General features: G+C 40.9%; 1 protein-coding gene across 2 annotated transcripts; it reads right to left on the bottom strand.

The window, feature by feature from the left end:
* Window positions 1-1,834: 1,834 nt before the first annotated feature.
* LOC121801515 (diacylglycerol lipase-beta-like) lies at window positions 1,835-8,049 on the bottom strand. Of its 2 annotated transcripts, none has more exons than XM_042201021.1 (8): window positions 7,890-8,049; window positions 7,542-7,811; window positions 3,985-4,190; window positions 3,505-3,855; window positions 3,215-3,415; window positions 3,005-3,075; window positions 2,614-2,753; window positions 1,835-2,268 (listed from the first exon to the last, which is right to left on the bottom strand). In XM_042201021.1, exons 1-8 carry the CDS (start codon window positions 7,918-7,920, stop codon window positions 1,919-1,921), a joined length of 1,620 nt encoding a protein of 539 aa, XP_042056955.1. In that variant the 5' UTR covers window positions 7,921-8,049; the 3' UTR covers window positions 1,835-1,918. The 2 variants fall into 2 exon arrangements, with proteins under 2 accessions (XP_042056955.1, XP_042056956.1); XM_042201022.1 differs by having other exon boundaries at window positions 3,991-4,190; window positions 7,890-8,048.
* Between the last annotated feature and the right edge of the window lie 2,333 nt (window positions 8,050-10,382).

Genomic DNA, 10,382 nt, shown 5'->3' on the forward strand with positions numbered 1-10,382 from the left:
ATAAAATGACTTGTACACCCTTCATGGCTTCAAGGGCAACATAGTCAGTTGAGACGCTTCAAACGTGATTTTTTTGACAGCGTGCTGGTCAACATAAAATGTATGTGCTCAGAGTGGAAGAATTTTCTGACGACATGGAGAGGTACGTATGCTATAGTGAATACAATGGCATGCCGACGATCATCCTCGAAGCAATTTATGATCATCAACTTTGCATCTGACATGCATTCTTTGACATTGCGGGATCAAACAATGATATCAACGTCCTAAACGATCTTTTATCTTCAACGAATTATGCGCTAGTAGGGCACCGAACTATCGAATGTATTGTCATCCACGCAGATGACATCTACCCAACATGGTCAGTGTTCGTGAAGTCGATAACATATCCAAATAATCGAAAGATAGCAGTATTTGTCAAAGGCAATAGGCTATGCGAAAGGACGTTGTGAGGGTTTTTGGTGTGCACCGAGCACGTAAAGCGATAGTCAAAGGTATGACATGTATGTGGTATTAATCAACATCACCAATGTAATGGATTTGGGTGTTCTATGGCAAAATAGGTTATCAAGGACGAATGAGAAACTGTAACAAGCTGGGGTGAAAATGAAGTTAAATCTAGCCTGAGAGTCGCCCGTGATAGCCCATTTCAGGGTGCATTGCCTCAATTCTAAGATTTTCTGTCTCGACATCTTCCATAAAGATCTAATCGAAGAAATATGGAAACACAAAGTGGAATTCCATCAAGTAGATTTAGGAATTTAAATTATGCCATTATTGGTTTTAATTAATGTCATTTGAATATTTTCTTTTGATATTTTATTAATGTAACTTTCAAATTGAATTAAGCAGTTTATAACTTTTCGTAATTTATTTCATTTTCATATATAGTATTACTTAAAATGTAAATAAGTAGATGGTATTTGAGAAGAATAAAAAATGATGAAATGGAATTTGTTGGTAAAATGCGGCTGATTTTGTGGATCACCACCTTACACTCTATTTTCATTATACGTTGAAATCATAGTTAATTAACGGGTACAACTCATTATTATGTTTTTTGTGACATAACGTTACCAAAGAAAGAAAGGGAAATGTGCTTTTCCTGTTGATTAACAGTATCTGTTAAAGCTAGTGATCAACGGAAAGCACAAATCAATTATTTTATTATGATAATTGCTTACACCGTAGTATCAATTGTATCTTCTTGCGATAGAGAATGAGCTTGTAAATTAAATATATTGATGCACATTAAGATGACTCGACAATATGATGGACTTTAAAGTTTCTCTTTCTTGCATGATTTGTGAACTTTAAAGTTTAAAATTGATCCCGCTATCAATAGTTGGATGAAGGGCTCCTAATTTTCACATGGATTATAGCTATGTCAACCCATAATTATCATTACATAGCACCAAATATTAAATGAAAAGCTTCAACTATCTAGTAAGCACAACCAGAAAACAATGAGTGATAACATAACATAACCATTACCATATTAGTATATCTACAAAATGTGCTACTATTTCTAATTTTTCTTGGATGCTACAAGCCCTAGAAATGATGTGACTGCTAATAGCTAATAATTACCTGCCACATCTATCATTAATATAGCTTAGTGGCATATCCATATAATCACATCAAAGTAAATAAATTTATTTTATAGACCAATTTATATTTTCAATTTCTTTGAAACCGTTAATGACATTTTTAGGCCGTATAATCCATACTTTGATAACAAGGGGAAGTTCAAGTCCCTATAGATAATACTTAAGAAGTAGGTAATGCATGAATAATCAACATAAATCTTCACACAGTATAGCAAACTGCCTACTACAATTACTTGCCATATTTTTTACTCATTTAATTTTCCATTGATAATATTGTAATGTACAGTATGATAAAAGTTGTAAGTTTATTAACTGGTTGTTCTATCATCCGAAGAAGTAGGCATACCTTTAATTACATCCCTCAGAGCATAAAAATGGCTATCACATTTGTGGGCTGAAATTAGGTTGCTGGAAAGCAGTATCCTTTGGAAATGCTCACCTGGTTGTCTTCTCAACAAGGTGAAATATTCGATGCATCTGCCGTGGCTCTCAGTTTCCACATTCCTCTTCAAATAATAAACTGTGCCTGGAACATACAATTCCTCAGCTACTGTGCTTGCAGGTTTCCCAAGATTCTGTTGATCAGAGCTTTTGTTGCGAGGACCGTGGGTTTGGCTAGAACTTTTAACGGTTGGAATTTCTTCCTTCATGGGAAATTCTGTGAAATCGTCACAGTACTACAGTAGTTATTACATCATCAACAAAGCATTTGAAAATTGCTCTCTAGCAATATACAAAATGATAGTGATGGAACCATGTTGATATTTCTGGCATTTGGTGTAGCAAATGGTTTAATAAGGATGGGTGCCTTTTTCATCTCAATTTATTATGCCAAATTTACATGCAAGAAACTTAAGCACAAATGCAATTTTCATAACCAAGCCGATGAGTAAAATGTGATCACCGGTAGAGTGATAGATAGCAAATTTCATGTAGAATTCCAAATCTGAAGGTCTTACCATAATTGAAAAACTGAGCACTAAATAAATGAGAAGAGATATACCCGGATACTCTGTCTCCCCTCTGAACTTGGCATATTCAGCAAGTTTTCGAGCAACATCTTGTACTGACGCTACAACTTGCTTTGCATTAGTCACCACATCTATAACACCTCTCCAATCTTCTCTACTTAAAACACTTACCCTGCCAAAAACCAGAGGTTACAGATCAACCAAAGCAAAAAAGGATCATTATTGAAGGGTAAAACATGAGAAGGCGTAAAATCCAAATGATATTGTTGTAACCAAAATCATTGTTATGCTATAATATCTTCTAGATACTGCCCACCGAGAAAGTATCCATGGTATGTTGCACATTCTTACACAAGTTCATGATTTTCTTGATCTCAGGGAATCAAGTCAGTGGCCAATATGAAAAGGTTGTGGTTTGCTTACCAATCTGTTTCGACAATTTCATTCCTCAATCTTTTTAAAGAAGCAACACTAAGTCTTGGGATTATATCATCCTGCATAAATAGAAGAAAATACATTATGGAAATTTTAGATAACAACAGACTAAAATTCACTCTAAACATGTAAGATGAGGAAAACAGAAATAATAATTAAAAAATAAAACAGTAAACTTAATGATAGAGCTCATAGAACCTGCATCACCACCGTGGTAACATAATCAGCACAACTTTCAGCAAGTTCTTTGGAGACACAAGGAGAGGTTCCATATGTAACTGCAGTAACTATATCAGGGCTGAACCCAAGCTCCTTAAAGGACTTCTTACGAAGCATTATTGCAAGCAAAGAAGCAGTAGCACCTCCGAGGGAATGACCAACAAGCCTCAATCTAAAACCCTGTTTGTCAATTAGTCTCACAACAATGGCTTGAAATTCATGAAAGACCAACAGCAAAGAAAGAGACAAAAAGAATGCTATAACGTCACCTTATGCTGTTCCAGGCAATTTCTGATGGTATTAATTTCATGGTATAGAAACCAACGAGCAGCCTCAGCTGTGCCAAAGTGGGTTGAATAGCCTTCAAATGTGATCTCCTCATGGCCGGTGGTAATAATGTCAGTAACAAGGTCATAGGCGGTGTGTGTTCCACGGATTCCAAAAATGACAAGTTTCTTCCGCATATCAAGTCCAATATAATATCCAGGCCTCAACACGCTAGAATATTTGACAAACTTCACAACATTTTTTTCTCGAAGCATACTATTCCTTGCTAGAGCAGCAGCATCGTCTTTATAAGCACCCTTTGCTAGTTCTATGTTGTATACGAGATCCTGAACCTAAATCACCAAAATGATTGTCAGATAATTCATTTAATATTATAACAAGAGAATCTTGGTTTATTTAAATAAGAGAATATCTACTCCTAGTTTACAATTTTTTCCAATTTAAAAGGGAAGGGTATAGACAGTCACGATGGATTCTGAAGTGATAATTTCACCCTTCACATCCTCCACAACATTAGTGGATGCTTGCTGAAGATAGATGAGATACAAGCCAACAGTAATATCGCTCAGACTCCACTCTTGCAGTCCAAGCTTACTCCGCTGTAAACTAGTAAATATTTCCGCAAGAGTTCTATCAGTAGGCGCCGGTTTGTTTTCAGTTCCACTTGCTGCAGAATAAACACAAAATTCTTATCCTTTCCAAAGAGACCAACAAATTAAAAAACAAAAAACAAAAAAAAACCGCCTGCTTTGTCATTATCCTTCCAGAGTAAATCAAACACAGAAATTGAAGTGTTCTATTATCACCAATGTTATCAATCTCGTATGGCGACTTATGGCGGTTCGCCTAAAAACCGCCACAGGGATATGGCGGTCAATAATTAAATATATAAAATAATACTTATATATTTATATATAATTCAAAAATTAGAAAATAATAAAAATATAACATCTAAAACTATTAAAACAATTAAAAAGCATAAAATACAACTCTAATCTCCATGTTTCTTGCACAATGCCTCATTCCTAAATGCAGTACACACGCAATGTTGTCAAATGGCAGATATGGAGGTGCTATGGCAGCGCCATGGTACTATGGCGTTTCCATCACCGAACGTCATGCCATAGAGCCATGGCACCGCCATATCTGCTATTTGATAACATTGATTATCACTTTAGGAAGGTTCATGTTAGTATGCATTGAATCTGTATAGTTTGCCGCTAGCCAAACGGGGGCATTGCTATGATATATTTCCATTTTAGGCCTCAATTGTCTTATTTGGTCTAGCCTGTCGTCTGTGTGCCTATTTATATAGAAGTAGGGCACATAACTCTGTGCTCTGAAAAACAATCTGAATGCAATCTATTCTCCGTTTTCTGCCCGTGGACGTAGCCAACACAATGTTGGTGAACCACGTAACTTCTGTGTCTCTTTGCGTTTCTGTTTGTCTCGATTACACAATCCAAATTCTGAGTTACATATTCGATTCATTCTATTTCATACTCAATTTGATCCCATTAAACAACCAAAAAAAGATCACAACTCCATAGCCACTAAAATCAAACTTTTCACAGAACAACATTCTGAGTCGCTAGATTTCCACACTCTGGTATTGCATGTTGATTGAACGGAACATGCAACGATGCCAGAGAGCGCATGTAGTCGACGAAAGATAGAAGAAAGGATGAAGAAGCGCGGATCAAATAAAAGCGCGATAGATCGTCAATAAGTTAGCTCGGCTAACTAACTAGTCACATCAGCAATTGACAGTTGAGCTAACCAAATAACAGCCATGAGAAAGAGCGAGGAAAGGGGAAAGAAGATCACACATAGTATAAGAAGGAAGGAGGAGGCAGTTGTGACTCATTCATGAAATTTGTGTGTGAATTGATTGGGGGCGTGAATATAGAGATTCATTGCATATTATCATTCCCATCCGTTTCAATATAATTCCTGTCAAGATTGCAATCACAATCACAGTCACATGAGCTAGAGAAGCAGGCGGGGAAGATGTTAATGGAATTGAATCAAATGCATAAATTGATTCAGAAGAAATCACAGGAACTGTGACAAGAGAGCCGAGCTCAAGTTGAGCGGAGGGAGGCTCGATTCGATTCAATGAGGCTGCAGAATCAGGGCAGAACGGCGTTGGACGAAACATCATCAGAGGTGACCGACGGTGGCTGGGACTTTAATAACCAGAATCTGAAGAACAAATGGCGAAAATCAACGCGGTTGGACTTTCTGACATTCGACAGAGAAGGTTTCATTCAATGGGTGGTTAACGAGAGCAGAATAATTCTTTGATGTAACCGATGTAGAAGTGACAGAGAAAGTATGAGTTTTGGCATTGCACCTTGAGGGTAAAGCATTGCAGTGGCACCGGGGTCATACGAGCTTGCAAGGGGATAAAACCTATGAGGATTGGAGCGAATATAAGCGGTCATTGGCAGCTCGATTTGGAGCTCGTGCGTACGATGATTTGAGGAACCTCAAATAGGTTAGTTCACTGCAACATTACATAGATATTTTTGATGAATTATACCCGCGGACTGGAATTAGGGAAGATCGGGCATTGAGCTTCTTCTTGTCAGAGTTAATAGATGAATTCCAAATGCGTTCAGGCCAAAAGCCTTAGCAGATGTATATGCTTTAGATATGCAGGAATTAACTATTAGAATATTCATAATAAGCCTAGAACTACTCAGACTAGCAATCAATATGCAAATGCTTATAGCTCAGATAATAAGCCATTATATGTAACTACTTCGAATTATATGCAACCCTTAACTGCGGTGAACACTGAGAAAGTTCCAAAGGGTAATGAGGTGGCCAGACCAGGCCCTAGACTCACAAGAAAAGAAATGGATCAGAGGAGAACCAAAGGGATTGTGCTTCTGGTGCGAGGAAAAATACACACCAAATCATCACTTTCCCAAGAAAAGTAAATGCCAGCCAGATCAGCAACTACTTCTTCGAAAGGAGTATGTGATGCACATTATTAGAAATGGGCCACTCACCCCTTAAAAGGCCTCATAAGGGGGAGGGTTATCCACACTTATATAGATTAGAAGGGATCTTCACCAAGTCGATGTGGGACAGAATTTAGAGAATTTAACACGCCCCCTCACGTGTGGGCCGGAAAGGACAGCGGTCTTCCATCACGTGGGTAGGCAATGCAAGAGAAACCATCATCGATGTGGGCCGGAAAGGACATCGGTCTTCCACTCGTGAGGTAGATAAGAGATAAAGAGAAAACCATCATCGACTTGGGCCCGCTCTGATACCATATTAGAAATGGGCCACTCACCCCTTAAAAGGCCTCATAAGGGGGAGGGTTATCCACACTTATATAGATTAGAAGGGATCTTCACCAAGTCGATGTGGGACAGAATTTAGAGAATTTAACACACATGTTGGAAGAAGAGGTTGGGGGGAACTGGGGGAGACAGAGAACAGGAATGAGTGAAGGGGATGAATTTACTTCAGAACTGCAACTATCACTACGTGCTATGTGGAGATTAGAAGGCACTCAAATTCGTGAGGATTAGATGAGTATGCCTAAAGATGCTGAGCGATCAGGCAGAGTATAAGAAGGAACGAGAAGGAAGTTGTACCTCATTCATGAAATTTTTGTTTATGAATTGCTTGGGAATGAATTCATTGCATTGTACCATTCCTATGATCCTAGCCATTTCAAAATAACTCATATCAAGTACTCTATAATCCTTCTTATTCCATTTTATACATCACATACATAGTTCGAGTTGCATCAAATTGATGCAACAAGAACCACTAATGGTCACTACCAACCAAACCAAACCTACTAGAATCCAGTTACACTGCATACTTTATTTTCCTAACAACGAAAGTGGTAGAATGCAAGCTAAAACAGCAACCGCTGAAACCAAACCCACTCAAGTGTCATTGCAACAAACTCTCAACTTTGAGCGATCAATTACACAAAATATTACTACTACACAAGTTTGCAGCTGAAAAAAAAATAGAAAAAACAAACCTGTAGGAACCGCCCACTTATACAACTGCAAAGCAGGCTCGAGAGCTTTACGCCACGCAATTTCCGGACTCCATTTGTTATTGTAGCCGCTCAACTCGTTGTCTGACGAGCTGCTGTTGCTCGCGGCTGAGTCACAACTCGCTGGATTATTCCCCAATTTATTTTCCAACTTGTCGCCATCCGCTTTCGACCACTGGAAACGGTTCAAAATAAAAGAGGATTTCTTGTACAGATCATCTTTCTTCAACGATCGTACTATCCTACTAAATTCTGAAACGCAAAAAAAATGAAGATACATTTCAAATTTCACAATCCCGAATTAACAAATTCGCGAGGAAGAGGACCTACCCATGCTTGTGAAGAACTTTGATTTCGACATTCAGGCCGAGGTGAATTGGAGAAATTGTGTGTGCTTTGGAGCGAAATGGGGAATAGAGGAAGAGGCGGTTATTGCGCAAGTTAGTCGTTGTTGCTTCGACGGCTTGGATTCCGGTAGTTTCGCTGTGACTGGAATTACTTTGGAGCTGCAGGGGTGTTTTAGTCATTTCACACAACCTATTTCGGGCTTCTTGATCGTTCGCGGGTATGATTATTGGGCTCGGCCCAAAATATTTATGAAATCATCCAACACCATCGAATTTTAGTCTATCTAACTTTGCATGCTCATATTTTTACAATTAGTTAATCTTATCATTAGTAATTATGATCTTGGCCCTCTAAAAAAAGACCTTATTTTCTCTTGGTCAGATAACAACAATGATAATGGGGCAAGTGTTTCCAAAAAAAAGAGAAGAATTATGATGTTGTGTTAGAGTGTCCACTGGTGGCCCTTGAAGGCCACCAAAGTTGGCCCGGCTACGAAATGTGGCTCTCCATGGCCATCCGCAATGGTAAATAAATAAAAACAACAAGGGCCACGAAATGTGGCCCTCTCCAAAAAAAATTTAATTTGTTTACTTTTTTTAATTATATTTTTTAATTTAACTACAACAAATTTAATTAGCCTATTAATTTGAAAAATAAACATAATTTAATAAAAAAGCGAATTAAATACAGATTTTCGTCGTATTATAGATAGAGGAAAATTATACAACGAAAATTTTTAAGAAACACTACACAAAGAGACGCCACCCTTCCTACTAGGTGGCGTCATCGGAATCCGGCACATCTTCATCACCACCTTCGTTGCCGCCGCCGCCGCCCGTCTCGGACCCATCGGCCCACCCAAACTTCGACCTCAATCTAAGAATGAGGTCGTAGCACATCTTCTTGGTGAGAGGGTCTGTCGACTTCTCGTACAAGGACAAGTTATCCCCAAGTTGCTCCATCATCTGCACCTCCAGTGTTTGAGCCAACGCCGCGGTCGGTGATGGGCGCGGTGCTGACGCGCTCGCAGCAGAGACTTGGGATGCGGTTCTAGCTTCCCGCCTCGCCTCCCCCCGCCGCCGCCATTTCGGCCTCGGCCACCGCCTCGCCCCTACCATCGCCGGTTCGGCCACCCCCTGTGGGGGCCTCCACCTCCACACTACCGGATGTCGGGGTCTCTGGTGTACCCATCAACTGTTCCCATGTGAATCTATCAGATTCAGATAGAGGAGACTGGGTGTATTGGAATTGGGAGGATTGGAAGTGCTGAGACGGGTTGTTGATCGCGTCCATATTCGGCTGGTAGTCACCGAACCCCGATTGTTGGCGAACCACGTTCCTCTGCTGATGGGAGGATGACTGAACCCGGTATTGCGGCGATTGTGGACTCCACATCTGATTTGGGAAGTTGTCGTATACCGAGTCTCCATACCCCGGGGAATCACCATCTCCACCTTGCATCTTTGGTAGGATTTTAATTAGGTTTTGAAGTGTTCAAGTGTAAAATGGAGTGGGAAAAATGGAAATGGAAATGGTAAGATTTATAAAAGAATTTTCGAAAATTAAAAAAAATATATTTAAAATTTCGCGGCCCAGCTTTCGTTTCGTGGCTCCATGCAGTGGTGGGCCGCGGCTCACACGGCTCAGCCGCGTGAAGGCTGCGGCCGCGGCTCTCTCGTGGCTCTCGGCCCTCAGCCGCGATTCGTGGCTCTCTGCAGTGGGGGCCGCGCACCCGAGCCCCGGGTCGCGGCTCCCCTACTGTGGACACTCTTAGTGGTTAACATGAAAATTCCGAAGTCCATATTGGCATAAATAACAATCGGCTCATCCAATTTTATTAGAGCATCTCCAGTAACGGCGTCAAAATCGCGACGCCGATTTTTCGCCGACGCCGGTTCTGACGCCGAACCATTGAAACCGGAGTCGGCGAAATCGGCGTGGCCATGCCGATTCGCGCGATGACGCCGGTTCCGACGCCGATCCTCACGGCGCCATTGTGGGTCCCGGATCGGCGTCAAACCGGCGTTAGATTTTATTTTTTATTTTTTTTTCTTTTGAAAACACTATATATACGCGCTTTGAACGTCATTTTCATTCGCACCACTTGTTTTAACGAGTACTCTCTCTACCTTACTTTCTGTTCAAGATCAATAACGAGCAATGGAGAACAACTACGAAGGTACTCCAGTGACTCCCGGGGGATGGTCTCAGACTCCCCCGCCTCCCGATGTAGGGTCTCAGACGGCCCCGACTCCCGGGGTAGGGTCCCATACTTCCCCGGCTCCTGGGGGAGGTGGTTGGCCTCCGATGACCGGGTACTACAACATGTACCCGTGGCAGCAGATGATGCCGGGGTGGGCACCCGGCATGCAGCCCCCTATGCAGATGATGCCGGGGTGGGCACCCGGGAAGCAGCCACCGGCGCAGCAGAAGATTCCACCGGCGCAGCAGATGATTCCCCCGGCGCAGGGGACG

Source organism: Salvia splendens, chromosome 4, assembly GCF_004379255.2.
Source record: "Salvia splendens isolate huo1 chromosome 4, SspV2, whole genome shotgun sequence".
In the NCBI taxonomy this organism is placed as follows: domain Eukaryota; kingdom Viridiplantae; phylum Streptophyta; class Magnoliopsida; order Lamiales; family Lamiaceae; genus Salvia; species Salvia splendens.